The sequence below is a fragment of the Conger conger genome, chromosome 7 (genome assembly GCF_963514075.1).
Source record: "Conger conger chromosome 7, fConCon1.1, whole genome shotgun sequence".
Classification (NCBI taxonomy): Eukaryota; Metazoa; Chordata; class Actinopteri; order Anguilliformes; family Congridae; genus Conger; species Conger conger.
This window is the reverse complement of record NC_083766.1, coordinates 4,400,889-4,416,713: the sequence shown is the minus strand read 5'-3', so window position 1 is coordinate 4,416,713 and position 15,825 is coordinate 4,400,889. Positions and strand designations below refer to the sequence as shown.

The 15,825-nt window shown below is 42.5% G+C and overlaps 3 protein-coding genes across 5 annotated transcripts in view; all 3 read left to right on the top strand.

The window, feature by feature from the left end:
• Nucleotides 1–9,591, top strand: part of acsl6 (acyl-CoA synthetase long chain family member 6) — a 42,238-nt gene extending 32,647 nt beyond the window's left edge. For both annotated transcript variants that reach the window (XM_061247933.1, XM_061247932.1), the window contains exons 15-21: nucleotides 307–379; nucleotides 2,400–2,488; nucleotides 3,384–3,500; nucleotides 5,163–5,306; nucleotides 6,094–6,195; nucleotides 6,415–6,486; nucleotides 6,723–9,591. In XM_061247933.1, coding sequence (XP_061103917.1) covers nucleotides 307–379; nucleotides 2,400–2,488; nucleotides 3,384–3,500; nucleotides 5,163–5,306; nucleotides 6,094–6,195; nucleotides 6,415–6,486; nucleotides 6,723–6,863 — 738 coding nt within the window. In that variant the 3' untranslated portion in view covers nucleotides 6,864–9,591. The remainder of the gene's footprint in view (nucleotides 1–306; nucleotides 380–2,399; nucleotides 2,489–3,383; nucleotides 3,501–5,162; nucleotides 5,307–6,093; nucleotides 6,196–6,414; nucleotides 6,487–6,722) is intronic.
• Nucleotides 9,592–10,166: 575 nt separating this feature from the next.
• LOC133133954 (uncharacterized) lies at nucleotides 10,167–15,187 on the top strand. 2 transcript variants are annotated; one of them, XM_061250269.1, is made up of 12 exons: nucleotides 10,167–10,578; nucleotides 10,776–10,863; nucleotides 10,958–11,012; nucleotides 11,155–11,209; nucleotides 11,295–11,429; nucleotides 12,061–12,186; nucleotides 12,964–13,002; nucleotides 13,225–13,274; nucleotides 13,377–13,724; nucleotides 13,855–13,893; nucleotides 14,222–14,342; nucleotides 14,978–15,187. In XM_061250269.1, the coding sequence occupies exons 1-12, from the start codon at nucleotides 10,416–10,418 to the stop codon at nucleotides 15,064–15,066; spliced, it is 1,308 nt and encodes a 435-aa protein (XP_061106253.1). In that variant the 5' UTR covers nucleotides 10,167–10,415; the 3' UTR covers nucleotides 15,067–15,187. The 2 variants fall into 2 exon arrangements, with proteins under 2 accessions (XP_061106253.1, XP_061106254.1); XM_061250270.1 differs by lacking the exon at nucleotides 11,155–11,209 and having other exon boundaries at nucleotides 11,255–11,429.
• Nucleotides 15,188–15,598: 411 nt separating this feature from the next.
• Nucleotides 15,599–15,825, top strand: part of fnip1 (folliculin interacting protein 1) — a 40,053-nt gene continuing 39,826 nt past the window's right edge. The window contains 1 exon segment of the mRNA XM_061249280.1: nucleotides 15,599–15,764. Coding sequence (XP_061105264.1) covers nucleotides 15,676–15,764 — 89 coding nt within the window. The 5' untranslated portion in view covers nucleotides 15,599–15,675.

Sequence of the window (15,825 nt, the reverse complement as noted above, 5' to 3'; positions counted from 1 at the left end):
GGTGCACAGGCCTCTCTCTAAACTGCAGCAACTTCCACCTTTTATCGTTGTGTGCAGGTGAACATAATGGAGTAACTGACTGCACCTGACAGAGCCCGCTACATGCACGCAGGGGGCCGTGACAATACCTCGTCTGTGTACTTATCAAATCCATCTGTAGCTGCGGTACCAGTTCGCTAATCTGTCGCTATTCATTCAACTTGCTCTGAACCCGTTCCTCCAGGCCCCACTGAGGGAATAGCACATACCTTGGGCCTGTCTGCTCAGGTGAGGCTGATTTCCCAGCATGCTCCTCTCCCACTCCAGGTGTACGAGGCGTACGGGCAGACCGAGTGCACGGCTGGCTGCACCTTCACCACGCCAGGAGACTGGACATCCGGTGAGCTCCACCTTCCTCTTCCTCCTCTTCCTCCTTCTCTCCCCAACGCCAGGGAGATGGGTAGGCTGCAGCTCTGTGGTCTACTGATCATATTATCCCAGTAGTATCCTTAGTATTCCTTTGGTACACTTGTCAGGTTAGTTGAGCTAAATGGTAAATGGTTGGAATTTATATAGCGCCTTTATCCAAAGCACTGTACAATTGATGCTTCTCATTCACCCATTCATACACACACTCACACACCCCCGGTCGGGGGATCGAACCGGCAACCCTCTGACTGCCAGACGACTGCTCTTACTGCCTGAGCCATGTCGCCCCCGAGCTGATCATTTTTCTCATGTATGAGTGTAGGAGGCTACAGCATGGGTTTTTCTTACCATACTATTAAGAAAAAGTTTCTTTCTACACCAAACAAAATTACCTCTGTGGTCAATTTTTAGTCGTTAGTGAAATATGGGTTGTTAATAATAATAATAATAATAATAATAATGATATTACTACTACCACTAATTAAAATAATAATAATAAATGACATTTATATAGTGCTTCTCGTTATCATTCATTGCAGTGCTTTAGGCAAAAATAAATATTCAAGGGAAGGCCTGCCTGCAGGAAAAGGTGGGGCAGAGCTCAAGAGGAACTCAATGAACTCAAAGGAAATATATTTTGTTTGATTTGCTTCTGTCGCGTCCGCGTGAAGGCTGAATGGAAGCCGTATTTCAGGTTCATTCAGGAAACGAAAAGACAAAAACAACGACGGAACCCGGATGCCTCGCATTACATCGCCCCTGCCGCTCGTCTCCATGGCAACGATTGTGATCGTACGATGCCAACATTCATCTGATACCAACACAAATAGGCCGGTGCCAATTGTCTGGGTGAAAGGCCTCTTTAAGAGGTTTTTGCTGGGACTGCTGACACGGCGTGTCTCAACTCATCCCTCTCCGCCTGACTCGGCCACATCCTCTGGTCTGCTCACAGACAAAATGGGAACAAAGGCGATCAGAGATCAGAGTTTTCACTTCCAAACAGATAGTTACATCACACACATGCAGAATCTCACAGATACACACCTGCGCACGAACATACACACACCCACACACACACACACACACACACCCGCATACACATATTTGTGTTTTAGGAATTTGTTCTTCATTGTTATGCAAAATGAGATTCATCAGAATTAGCAGCCTTCAGTATCTCTCACAGAACACCGACCCCTCTCTAGTCCTGCAGCTGTCAGTCATGAGAAGGATGAATTCCTTTCTCCTACGACTTTGGTTGTAGGGCGTATAGTTATTTTATTATTCTATATGCAGCATAGGTGTTTCCTGTGGCCTCGTCCAGTTTAGGACTCATTCTTCCTACATTTGATGAAAATTGGATTAAACTATATATAAAAATAAACTCATAAATATAAAAATAACTTGCTGTAATTTGCCTGATTTCTGGTAGCTGGCAGTGCATGGTGTTCTCCTAGCTTCACTGACAACATCTGCCTTCATGCCAAAAAACGTGATTTAGGTTTCATTTAGTAGAATCGCTTCATTTCTTGTAACAGGAAGACAGGCCAACATAGTCTCTCTGTCAGCATACTATGTCTCTCCTGATCAAACTACTCCCCCTTCTGGTAACACTACATTCTACAGTTGATTTGACCACAAGGCTTGCACCAACACTGAAAAAAGGAATTCTAATAAATACCTAATAAATTGTGTTTATATAGTTTAATAAAGAATTAGTTGTCCACAGCCTTTGCTAAAACATTGGGATTTGTGCTGGCCCAGCTGTAATTTATCAAACAAACTTTGCATACATTATTTCCACATACACTGGAAATTAAACAAGAATCTCTCCCTACATTTTGCTCAATGTCTTTAACAAAGATAAAACGTTGTGTGTTCAGCACCTGAGTAATCGCACTGCGAGACAGATCGCAAACTATTAACGCACTGAAAATGATCATGAGAACCTTGTTCTTGTTGCCAGTTGTTAATGTTCTAACGTTTTGTTCCAGGGCATGTTGGAGCGCCTCTGCCCTGTAACCTAATCAAACTGGTGGACGTGGCTGACAAGAACTACTTTGCCTCAAAAGGAGAGGGAGAGGTGAGAAGAGCCGAACCCATGTCAAATGCCATGCAATGACCTTACACGCCAATACCTCTGGTGCCACATCCAGACCGTGCCAACTCTGGGTGGCTATACCAACTCTGGGTGGCTGTACCAACTCTGGGTGGCTGTACCAGCTCTGGGTGGCTGTGTCATCTTTGTGTGGCTGTACCATCGAAAAATAATAAGCACCACTTTACTGTAGACATTTGTGTCACCTTCCATGAATAATTCTATGTAACATGTAACAGGTCTGAGCCTGTTTAACACATAACCTGCCACATGCCAAGGCACATGGTGCAGATCGGGAATACGCGCTTTGAAAACAATGCTAAGAATATGAGCAGTGTAGGTAGATATGAAAACAGGACCCAGCGAGTGTGACAGTGGATGTTAAAGGGTAAGGGACCTTCCTGAGGGTCACAGCAGTATCTGTTCTGCTCGAGTTCTTTGAACCCTCCTGTTACGTCAAAATCTCATGAGGCCTTTCATGTTCATGGTCAAATCGACCCTGACCATAATAGTAATAGAGGACAAGGCGGATAACCTCGATTAATTGGAGGTTATCTGCCAACCGGATCCAGGGCAACGGCTGTTGGCAGAAACCGAAACGCAGAGTTTGCTTGCTACATCCTGCAGCACTCGACAACTTCTTCTGCAGCAATAGGGGGGCTATTTGGAAGAAGGATGTCGCTCAGGCTAGCCAAGTTAGGTACATCCCTTAACAGACAGATGCGATGGCAGCATTGTATTTGATCATATGACCGTGTTTCGAGACACGTGACCGTTGATTGTAATTCCTAGGCCTTTCTATGGGTTTTCTTTAGCGTGCTTACTAGCTTACTAACCCACTATTGTCTACCTGAAGCCTTCTGCTTTCTCACCCCTACAGGTGTGTGTGAAGGGACCCAACGTGTTCAAGGGCTACCTCAAAGACCCAGAGAAGACATCCGAAGCCTTGGATCCAGACGGATGGCTCCACACCGGAGACATTGGAAAATGGCTGCCTGTGCGTCTCCTTTCCTTCATCGAGTATTTAAGACTGGGAGTGACCAGCCCTGGTGCTGTGGTTGGCCTTTATCCAAAGCGTGGTGTGTTCGTGCACTTAGACTGAAACTGAGAGACTTGCTCTGAAACAGGGCTGAGGGCAATCCATACAGCAGGGATCCTCAAATCACAGTCCTCCAGGGCTGAGAACCGCTGGTTTTCCACCCTCCCTTAACTTGGGAGTCGGGTGTGAGTGGCACTAACTGTTCAGTTACTTACCCAGGAGAAAGGAAAACCAGGGCCGGATTTGGATTCAAGGGGCAGATTTGAGGATTACTCCAATGCACTCCGTGTATTTGCCCTACAACCTGGTGCACTGTCTGCCGGTTTTTGTTTTCACCTTAAAATCAGCACCCTATTGAGACCTAGGTAACCGGGTGTGGTGAGTTAAGGTGCAATCATCTGCTCCAACCGACTAACTAAGTGCAGAGCAGTGCAGAAACAGAGAGAATGTTAATATGTTTGTTCCGCGATTGAACTATAAATACACAAAACTAGTGAATGTTAGTTTGTTAGTTGGACAAACATATTAGTGTGTTAAAATAATTAGTATCGTACAAATTCTATGTTTGTCGATATCAGTATAGTAGTGCTATCTACAAACATGAATGAAGAAAAAGCAGGATGTAAAGAAAGCGAGACTGAGAAGGAATCGTGGGAAACCAGAAAATTCCGAAAATACCAGAATAGTGATTCACGCAGACAGGGTAGTGACTCTAAGTGACATCACAGGGGAAGCCGAGTGTAAACGGAAAACCAGACATGAATATGAAAAATAATACATTCACAAAAATACCAAATTAACTAACAAACAGAATATAGGATCATTACAGTTATGTTATGTTTTGTTATGTTATGTTATGTTATGTTATGTTATGTTATGTTATGTTATGTTATGTTATGTTATGTTATGTTAGGTTAGGTCATGTTATGTTATATTATGCTATGTTAGGTTAGGTTAGGTTAGGTCATGTTATGTTATGTTATGTTATGTTATGTTATGTTATGTTATGTTAGGTTAGGTTAGGTTATGTTATGTTATGTTATGTTAGGTTAGGTCATGTTATGTTAGGTTAGGTTAGGTTATGTTATGTTATGGTAGGTTAGGTTAGGTCATGTTATGTTATGTTATGGTAGGTTAGATTAGGTTAGGTCATATTATGTTATGCTATGTTATGTTATGTTGTGTTGTGTTGTGTTGTGTTTTGTTGTGTTATGTTAGGTTAGGTCATGTTATGTTATATTATGTTATGTTAGGTTGTTTTATGTTGTGTTGCGTTATGTTATGTTCAGTTACTGACTGTGCCCCTCAGCCACCTGTATGGACCCCAAGAAGGCGGGGGTGGGTGTTGCTGGCCAACATGACACCTGCATTCTGCTTGTCTACACCTGAAATGTGTGGAGGATGTCGTAGCAATGAGAGGGTTACGTGAATGCAATATGCCAAAAGATTAAATTGGGTTTAAAAATTATTAAAATGCTGGAAAATATGAAGGGAAATGCTGAATAAATGAAAATATAGATAATTTAGGGGCCCTCAGAATATAAAAATGTCATACTGCGCAGTCCTGTTAAATGTTATGTCCTCCTGAACTGCTGGTTTGGTGGTCTCCCCTCCCTGCAGAATGGCACATTAAAGATCATCGACCGGAAGAAGCACATCTTCAAACTGGCTCAGGGGGAGTACATCTCGCCAGAGAAGATCGAGAATATCTACATCCGCAGCGAGCCCATCACCCAGCTCTACGTCCACGGAGACAGCCTGCAGGTAACTCACCTGAGCAGCTCATGTGCCACGTGTTCAGCTCATGACACGGCCAGTCAGTGTTATAATGTAGATGCCGGCCAGGTAGTGTACGATATAGGAGTGTATAAGGCTCCGGAAACGGCTGCTCTTGTAGTGTTCTGCACATTCTCAGCATGGGCGTACATGAAATCGCTTTCTGCATTTGTACCGTACGTCTTCATGCTAACTGCTCGGCTGCCAAATAGTGTGCCACTGCACACTCTCAATGCGTATGTTAACAGCACTGCTGCCAAATAGTGTACCTTTCCCTAAGAATGTTCATGGCCCAAATGTAGTACAGGCTTCTGCTTAGGTAGTCATAGCTAATAAAAATATATCGGATATACACTCAGTGAGCACTTTATTAGGTATTTATTACTTTTTTTTGGACGTATTAAGCCTTCTGCTCCTGTAGCCTATCCACTTAGAGGTTTGACTGGATGTTTTTAGTTTTTTGCACCATTCTGTGGAAATGGTAGAGACTGTTGTGCGTGAAAATGCCAGGAGATTAGCAGTTTCTGAGATACTCAAACCACCCTGTCTCATTTTAAGTGTAAGTTCAAATTGATGATTTGGAGCTCGAGGTTGACAAGGCACAAGTAGATTGACCATTTCCTGTTTCCACCCTATTTTTTTCTTTTTTTTCTTCAGTAGATTAGCAACCGGCTCTCCTGTTTGGTTTTGAATCCTGATGTGATTCAATCCTAGAATAACATGTGAAAGTGTGCCCGTCCCTTTGGTGTGTGACAGTGTCCATGTCTTCCTGTAGTCTTGCCTGGTGGGAATTGTAGTCCCAGATCCTGAGGTGATGCCATCCTGGGCCAGGAAAAAGGGGCTTGAGGGCTGTTATGGAGAACTATGTAAAAACAAGGTACACATTTATTCAACTGTCACTATTTCGAATTTTATTCGTTATTCATTTCATACTAAATTAACCCATTTCTACCTTCTACCTTTTGTATCGAGAACAGTACAGTGCTGTTCTCGATACAAAATTAGGTGGCACCGTTCAAAAATACATAGTAGAACCATAACTGGTTCTTGAATTAATGTAAAATAAAAACAGACCTGCTGTCTTCATGTTGTGAAGGACTTGAAGAAGGCCATCATGGATGACATGGTGAAGCTGGGCAAGGCCAGTGGCCTCCACTCGTTCGAGCAGGTGAGGTTTCGTGCGATTGTGTCAGTCCGCCATCATGTCCCGTTTTAGCGATGACCATTTGATCACAGTCAGAAAGGAGGGTCTTTGTCATTAGGAAAACCTGTGAAGGGTCGCCGGTTGGTTTCACATACACAGATTAGGCGTAGTCCTGGACTAAATTGAGCTTTGTATGGACAATCTAAGTGTTCAATTAATAATAATTAACAGCTAACTTTCTCTCGTGTGTCTTTCTTCAGGTCAAAGACATCTACATCCATTGTGAGATGTTCACCATAAATAACGGCCTGCTGACGCCCACACTGAAAGCCAAGAGGCCAGAGCTGAAGGAGTATTTCAAGGGCGAGATTGAGCAGCTGTACTCCAACATCTCCATGTAACCCCATCGAACGAATGACCTGGTTTCTAGGACCTGTAGCAATATTGCTGTAACATTAACCATCTGTCCTTAACTTCCCATCAAAACAAAACAAAAACAAAAAAAAAGAGAAAAAAATAAGTAAATCCTCACTGGGTCATGGCTGAAGAAGAGTTTATTCTGTTTGTGTTCTTCCTGCACAGCAAGTCCTCTGACACTGGAGGATAATGGGAGCATGAAACAAAAAAAAACAGAAACAAATTTGACCCAAAGCGGCAACAGCCAAAAAAAAAACAGCCTGCATTGACCTCATCATCTGTCGGCCAAAAAAAAAAGAACAAACAAAAAAAAAGAAGGACAAAAAATTATTTGTACTTAATCTGCAAGATTTTTATTTTATTTTACTGTGAACTCTGGACTGTGTCTGGCGAAGGCCAGTGCATGCTATGGTCTCTTCCGATCCCCAGCAGACCTCGTTCTCCCTCGGTGGGGGGGGGGCGGGGGCTAAGGCACATCCCGGGCTGCTAACACAAAGCCAACAGACACCACAGTCAGCTGTTACACCACCAGACTTTCTCACGTAGTCGAGGCGTGCAAGCTCCGGCACGATGCAGGCATAGAGTTTGACCGTTCGGTTTGTGTAGACCTTCGTAATTGCTTTTTTGACTTTATTTTGAGCCCAAAGACGTATTACTTTAATGTACATACTATTGAAGAAAATTAGATGTAACTATATTTAAGCAATGGATTGAAAGGGTTTTTATTTATTTAATTTATTTATTTATTTGTTTTCTTTCTTTTTTTTTTTTTTTTTGGTGTGTAGTGAGAAAATAATTGTACCATTATTTAATCCGCTGTCAGATGGAATCAGCACCTTGTAACACATACTTCCAGCAATAGGGATGGGTGAGAATGGGTCGGACAAATAAAGAGAAACTCTGGAACAATCATACAAGATTTTAATTTATTCTTTAGAAAGGTTTCCATGTCGAGCAATGCAAAAATTATGGGGATACCTTTGCGGGAAGTATTTAAGCAGTGTGAGCATCTATTCCATCATTGTGAAAGATTCTGTCAGTGAAGCACTGTTGTGCCGTTTTATCTCGGCTACGCATTCTTAAACCCTTTTGGTTTTTTGGAATGCTTTGTTTCCCTCAAAAACCAGCAAGTCAGTGTTCTAGAACTCTATTGCTTCCAATTACCACCCAGCCAACACAAATCATTCTCACAACGTTTTGGGAATTCTCACATTCTCACTATGCATTGGCAACGGTGACTACACATTCCAATAACATTGTGAGAACATTTTGTGTCAACTGGGCCGTAGTGATTGTTACATCAATCATTAGAACGTTCAGTTAAGAACATTTGAATCACACATTTGCCATCTTACACCAGAAAGGGGAAAAAAAAAAAAAGAAAAGAAAAAAAGCAATAATTGTTTCCTCTAAACTCGTCCAACAGTTGTAATCCCTGGGACTCAAGCACAGAAACAATTAGTAAAAGTTTTATTCTTTCAGTTTGGTTAAAGTTTGAACCGTTTACTGTCTGGTGTCAGAACAGGTGCACTGAAACACTCCCACTCACTACGGAGGTAAATGATTGCACTTTTGTATCTATACCGTGTATCTACACCAAACCCTAGAGCAGGGGTCCGCAACCCTGGGACTCCTGGAGAGCCGCAGGGTGTGCTGGTTTTTGTTGTTACTCAGCACTTAATTGAGCAATTAAACCAGTCGATTACTCAGTTAACTGGCCTCACCTGGTTTTTTGGGTATGAATCATTTGCTGGTATTAAGGTGAAAACAAAAACCAGCACACCCTGCGGCTCTGCAGGAGCCAGGGTTGCCGACCCCTATGTATGGCATTCAGTATTTACATTTGAATGTGGTTCCCTTGGCCATCGTAGTGTCCTATTTGTATAATTCAACTGCAGATAACGTAAAATTTCAGGCCAGTGACACATTACGCATTACTGCACGACACATACATTACACACAATGGGAGCTAGCATAAGGTACTGGTTGTGGTTTCTCTTTTTTTATTTTTTTATTTTGAGTAGATAGATCGATAGAAAGATAGATACATAGATAAACTTTATTCATCCCCATGGGAAACTCATTGCCAGCATAAACAATCGTGCAATTGAATAATAAACTGTTACAGGAAGACTCAGCTTTACACATTACAAACATAACAGTATTTCATTGAAAAGAAAATTATACCTTCCATACCTCAGGAAAAATAATAATGTTGCATATTATTAAGACTGAAGGTTTAACCTAAATATCCACAAACTCGTGATCTTTGGAAGGAAAGATTTCACTTGTAATGTATGCCTTTTTCAGATATAACATTTTATCTGCTTAAAAAAAGATATCGTTACACAATGGATATGCCCATGTCATAACTTTCAGCAAACATGCAAATATGTGAAACCCCAACATGTAAGCATGTGCAGCACACTGGTAAAGTTAAGAGAAGGGACTGAAAATATTTTGTATGTAAAACAAATCTAACCTTTCCAACTGCTAGCGGACGGCCGGGATTATTGTAAAAATAATATAAATGCGTAAAAAGGTTCCCGGTGAATGTGTCAAGAGAAAACATGCATGAAGCGAAAGGTATGAAAAACATATATTTTTCATTTACTGTATATAATGGCACCATAGAGCACGATGTTTGTAGCCTATCTAGTTTCTCTAACCAAACTGCAGGAGAGGAATAAAGCTATTATTGTTGCACATGTATACTTCTAAGTGTTATTTATTTCGAATTTGAGTTCTTTCTATGGCCTTGAATATGTAGAAGACACATATCTGGATTTGCAAAGGGTGTAGCCTATGTCTTCTACAGTCTATTTTTATTTTTAATGGCTTAACATCAACATGTAGCCTACAGAATTTAGGCATACATACAGGCATACAGACTACAAAATAGTACAAATGGTATCTTGCCTAGATACAGTTACCTACAATAACTGTAGATGTACAGGTGAAACTTAAAATGTCAAAGAGCACCATAGAAATTTAACCAATGAAACACCTATGCATACATCATATTGACTGAGAAATTTTTGTTTATTTTTAACAAGTTTAATTAGTCTGTAAATTGGGGGAAGATCGTCCAAACGTTTTGGTACGCAGATATAACTTCCCCACAATGATAAAGAAATTAACTACATCCACTACAGGACTGGTCTATGGTTGAGCCCCAATCTTACGGCATCATCGCAGATGGAATGCACGTGTGAGAGGCGGGAAGAAGGGAGGGCAGTATCTACATCTGAGTCAATCTGGAGTGATTCATTAAGGAATGAATTAGTTATGTTAACTGCCATTAGTGATCGCATGCCGCTGCATTAACACCATATCTAAAGAGTTTGTTTGGATGGCTAGTTTTAGTGAGACAGGCCTACTTGATCGTTCGTTTAAATCTTGACCTCCGCTTGAATTAAGTTGGCTAGCTAAACTACGGTCCTGTTATAGCTAGCTAACGTTAGCCCATATAACCGTTAAACTACATCTGTGACTGACGTTAATTCAAAAGAGTTGCAGTTCTGTTTGTTTTTTCAATGGGTCGTTCTCAAAATGTCAGAAAGTCAAACGATACGGGATGTAAAGTCGGTTCTGCTTTTTCCAGAAAAGGCCGCTCGGCCACGCCTGTCCAGAAAAGTACTGCAAGTGTCTGTACGAAGTTTTCAGGAAGAGCAAGGAAAATTAATGTTCCCAATACAAGTTAGTTGATTAGCTAGCTAACTGCTAGTTAGCCGCTTTACATCAATTCTGTTAGTAATTTAGCGCTCGCTGTGTGAGTCTTCCCTTTAGTGTGCTGAGCGAATGGAGTAAAGTTAATCCAAGATTTTGCTACATTATCCGACTTTTACTTTAATACATGCTAGCTATTGAGGAAATCATCTGTATTTTGCCTTTAGAACAAGATAACGTTAAAGTTGTCTCCGAGCGCAGAGAAAGCTTAGGTCTCTCCCCTATACACGAGTCCCCGTACCATCATAACCAAGAGTGAGTCCATTTACGAGCAAATGATAATGGTCGTGTAACCTTATTTTGGCGAAAATGACGATACGATAAACTAATGAAATATTTGACTTGGCAGATCTGTCGTGTCAGCCGAGAAACGGAGGAATCCACCACCTCACATGTATTGGAAAGTAAGGTCCATGACAGACAGATCTTGCCTTGCTGTGCCATATTATTTGTTCATTGTCTTACTAGCAACATAAAGTATAAAGTGCAACATTAATATTTTAAAGAGAGCATTATGTATGAACCCTGGCCTTGTCTGCAATGCAGGACATTGTCAGTAGCAGCGATGCAAGTGGTTCGACGTATCGAGACGGTACCTCTGGTTAGTATTTCCATAACATTAATTTATGATCCGATTCTTTGTTAGCTCATCCATAGTGTCACCAAGGCGCTTCTCAATCCTCCAGACATGATTATGCCATCCGGCGTGTCTTCGTTTCTTCTGGACTGCCTGGGCACCAGCTCGCCTATTTATCCCCCTGGCCAGACTTCTCACGACAGCAGCCTGCCGTCACCCGAGATTTTCCGGAGGGCAGATGACGGTATGTGCTGATCTTTGAAGTAAAATCCTGTCAAGGGAAGCCGTACAAGAGCCCAATGGCGTTTGCAATTTAATGTGCAGAACGCTAATTGTATTTATACTCTGCTATTACGTGAACGTAGTTCTCGCACAGCAGTAATCTATGCTGTTTATGAATTGAATAGCGGATGTCCGATTATCATGGGCCTTCGATACATTAAACTTGGCTAAACTATTTGAAATGGTCACATATGAAATGTCTGACCAAGGGCTGTTTTTGTCTTATAGCCTACATCCTATCATACAAGTCGAAGACGTGTGGGAAGCTTGTCACATCATTATTGTTCATGTAAAGGCGGGCATTGCGGGGCTCAACGGCCTGTTCTCGCCGTTATGCTATTATTATGTCGCCTAAATGACTTCATTGGTTGGGAGGATTTTATGAAGTGGGTTTAAGGATTTTGCCACCAAACTTGTGTAAGTCTTTTAAAATAACTTGATGTTTCCAACCTGACGTTTCAAAAGCGAGGGATACCGTTAATCCCACTTTGTGAAGTGCCCTCCAGGTAGGGTGTAAGGCCAAAGGTGCTGCTAAATCTCTGCCTTTGGCGAAACGATCCCAAGTGCGCTCTGTTGTGACATGCGTTCTGAAGGGGAGGAGCTGGATTTCTCCGTGGAGGGGCTGGCGGAGCTGAACGTGAAGAACTCCACTCTCCTAGATCTCAGCCATGCAGTGGACATCGACATGAGACAGCCGCCTAACCTGTCCTCCATCCTGGGTAACTCCGTCAGCTGCCAGACCAGGGATGGGCAAGGCCGGCCGTATCCGTTTCTGGATTTCTGACCAATTTCTGACAACTTAATTATGTAATTAGCCCAATCATTTACATGATCATTTAGAGCCACTTTTTGTGCTATAAACAGCATCTGATAAATGTTCTTGTCTTGTAGCATTTTATTGTGGTCTATTTTATGAGTGAATCGGTCATGGTGCATATAACTAATTAGCTGACGAGTTAATCCTGCAAACACATCGGCCCTCCAGGACTGGAGTTAACCCTGCATACACACCAGCCCTCCAGGACTGGAGTTGACCCTGCATACACACCAGCCCTCCAGGACTGGAGTTAACCCTGCATACACACCAGCCCTCCAGGACTGGAGTTGCCCATCCCTGTGCTAGACCTTGTGTTCGCGAAGCACATTTCAGTTCATCTGGTGTCCGAACGTTCTACTGTTTTCAGGAAGGAATACTTTAATAATCTCCTCAGATTAAATGGTTCTTTATGCAACGGTTTTGTGTACTTTATGTATGAAAGCAAGGATAGGGCTGTGTAGTCAGTCCTTCACAATCAAATTAATGTTCTCTTAGGCCATTTTCAGGCTGCCCACGTTGGCCACTTAATGAATAATTATAATTCATTTCTCATTCTTGTAAATTGATGTATTCAGTGGTTATTTTAACCTTCTGCCTTTGTAGACTGCTGGCACTAAAGTTATGCAAAGCTGCAGTGGCTGCTTCTGTCCTGAATTTCGTCTTAATTATGTTTCTGTAGAGGTCTCCAGGAAACAGGATGAGACGACCCTGGAACGGGGTAAATACATGCGTCCTGTTTGTCTCGCACCAAAGGCACCATGGAATAATTGGCTGTGCACTACTGTAATGGCAGTTATTCAACTTTTTTTTCTTTTTCTTTTTTTTTTCCTCCTCACTTCTCCCGATTAACAATGTACGTTTTCGGCTGGAATATTGACATTTGTTATTTCTGCACGGTTTCCCTTTAAACAGTCGTAACTAAAATCACTGTCTCGTGTAGGATCTCCCCCGGCTAGAGTGATGCGCGCGCCATTCAAACAGCCCAAAAAGGTACGGTAACGCGCTGCTCGGTTCAGAAAATACCAGCCTTCTGTCTCTGTGGAGATGGCCCTTCCCGATTCGTCCTGAGTGAAAATGATCTCCCCGCTGCAGATCGAGAGGGCTCGACCGGTGAGATGCAGGAAAAAGGTCACTTTCCACGAGTCTGTTCTCAGACAGGAAGGGCATCGGGCTGAGGATAGCGGACTCAAAGTGGCCAGACGGGAAGTGAGCGTTGAGGCGGCGAGCCCCGATCTTCAGCTCCTGGAAGTCCGGTCCCGCGCCAGCGCACGGAACCCTGAAGAGGAGCATGATGGGACGGTCTCCCGTGGGGTTGACCCCCGGGCGCTGCCGTGGCGACCACGTCCCGCGAGGTTCTTTGACTTCGCCGACCGCGCGGAGAAGCAAGCTTTTCTGCAGAGAACGAGGGGAAAACTCCCCAATGCTTTTCCCTCAAAGCCAGTAAGATGGTGATTTGTGTGCTGTACTGGGTGGCGGCTGTCGTGGCCAGCCTGCAGAAAGCTGTTGCACAGTAGGTTTCTACAGATTCAGTACGTTTTTATTAATTTTTGTGTTCTTTTACATTTTCAAGCTCCCAGTGCCTGATCAACTGGAACCTGTTCATGTGAAGGTCGGTAATTTAGAAAATGTCTATGCAGAAGGTTTTATTTATTTATTTATTTATTTTTTAATTGATTTATTATTTATTTATTTTTTTTAAACGCCATCTTCGGTATTTTCATATGCAGTAGTACTCACATTTGTCAGCAATTCAGTACAACTGATGTCCAGTAGGGGGCAGTTTTGTTTAAAATTAAAATGCAGCATTCGTCTCGCGTTTTAAGAATATTTGCCATGCTGCCCTCTCCATCCCCCTGTCTGCGTTCCAGTTTGCCCATTCCAGTTCGGCAGATTATGCGCTCTACTCAACCATTATGTCCGTCTCATTTGTGTTGCAGTTCATGAACTCTGAGGTTCACGATGCCAGTGAACTGCACGAGGTCTGCTGGATTCAGTTGCTCCACCAGGGGGAGACATTCTTCCGCAATTCTCATCTGAAGAGAGTTGCCACCGAGGAAGGTGAGAACTGCACTGAGAGGCCACGTGCTGTCTGCCGAATCCTGTCCGTTAGCCGGGTTCTGTTCCAAAACACACCTTTCAAAATGTGCCTCTTGCGCTCCCACCGTAACGAGTCAAATCAAAATCAATTTGTATACCACGTTTCACAAATAATTGTCACAATGTACTTCAAAGAAACTCTGGCCTCTTGTAGATCCCCCTCGAGAGCAAGTCTGTGCAGTTTTCTGAGGGCTGGTTTTAGGCCTATCAAGAGGACTTTGAACATGAACATGCACCATATTATCTTGCCAAAATGCCACCCTTCTAAACTGTCCTTCCAATGTTAACTAAATATTCATATAAACTCTTCATGGTCTCCAACTCTGTTTCATTTGCAAGCATGTTGCTCACTGGCTAGTAAAACATGTTGCTGGCTTAAAGTATTTTTGTCTTCAAGTATATGCTCATATGTTATTTGGGGGCTCAGGGCTGATATGTTTTCTTCCGTTCTGTTACTATGCAAAGCATATTTGGGACAGTTTGCTTTTGAAAAGCACTGTAAAATTAAACTGAATTTTATGAAGTAATAGGTCCAAGCTGACTGTTCCCGTCGGGTTGTTTTGTGGTGTTGTAATGTAATGTCCTGTGTTTTCCAGGCGTCTTCTATGAAGACTATGGCAAGGTCAGACAGTTCCACGGACAGGTCTTCTTCCCATTGCAGAAGGATACGAGACCAGAGTCTTGAGTGTAAAAGTTATTTCAGGCATTTTGAGAATGTGTACTGTGTGTTTGATGTTCAAATGAAATGTAAAATGAATTTAATTAAAACTGTAATTATAATTGTTGAAAATAAATGGGAGTATGTATACTGCCTCATTGCCTCCCTTGGCGGGTCTGGTTTGCTGAAATTCATTGCAACACAGTCACTATACGCAATGCATGGACTGTTTTGTAAAACCTCGGGCATTGGTGGCGCAGTGATTGAGCCTGCAGCACTGCAAGAAAATGCAATCGATTGCATGCAACATTTTTGCATTTCTTTCGCGACTTTTTCTTTGTTGTTTTCCCAAGTGTTAAATGTTGTGTATCGGGTCGTATGCAGCGCTCCAAAACATCAACACAGCAGTTCTATTGACCACGTGGTGTTCCGCCAAAAATAACATCCAATCCCGTAATTTAGAAAAGGAGCACGAGTACAGCGGCCAATCAGAAAAATGCAGTGGCGTTTCCAAGCAGCTCGTGTGACTAATGCCTGTCATATGACTCCGACACAAATGGAGTTAGTTTCAAGGAACTAGGTGTGCTTGTGGATTGGTAAGAAAGGGAATTTCTGTACCGAACCTTTTGGTACAAAATGCCTCCAACATTGTTTCAGAAACTTTTTAATAAAAGAAATGCCTTTTCACCACCTCCGAAGTGCACAAAAGATGACCACTCGTACAGGTATGTGATGTAGCTGTCGCTAGCTAGCTGGCTAATCAGTTTGGGTTCTTTATGTCTGTGG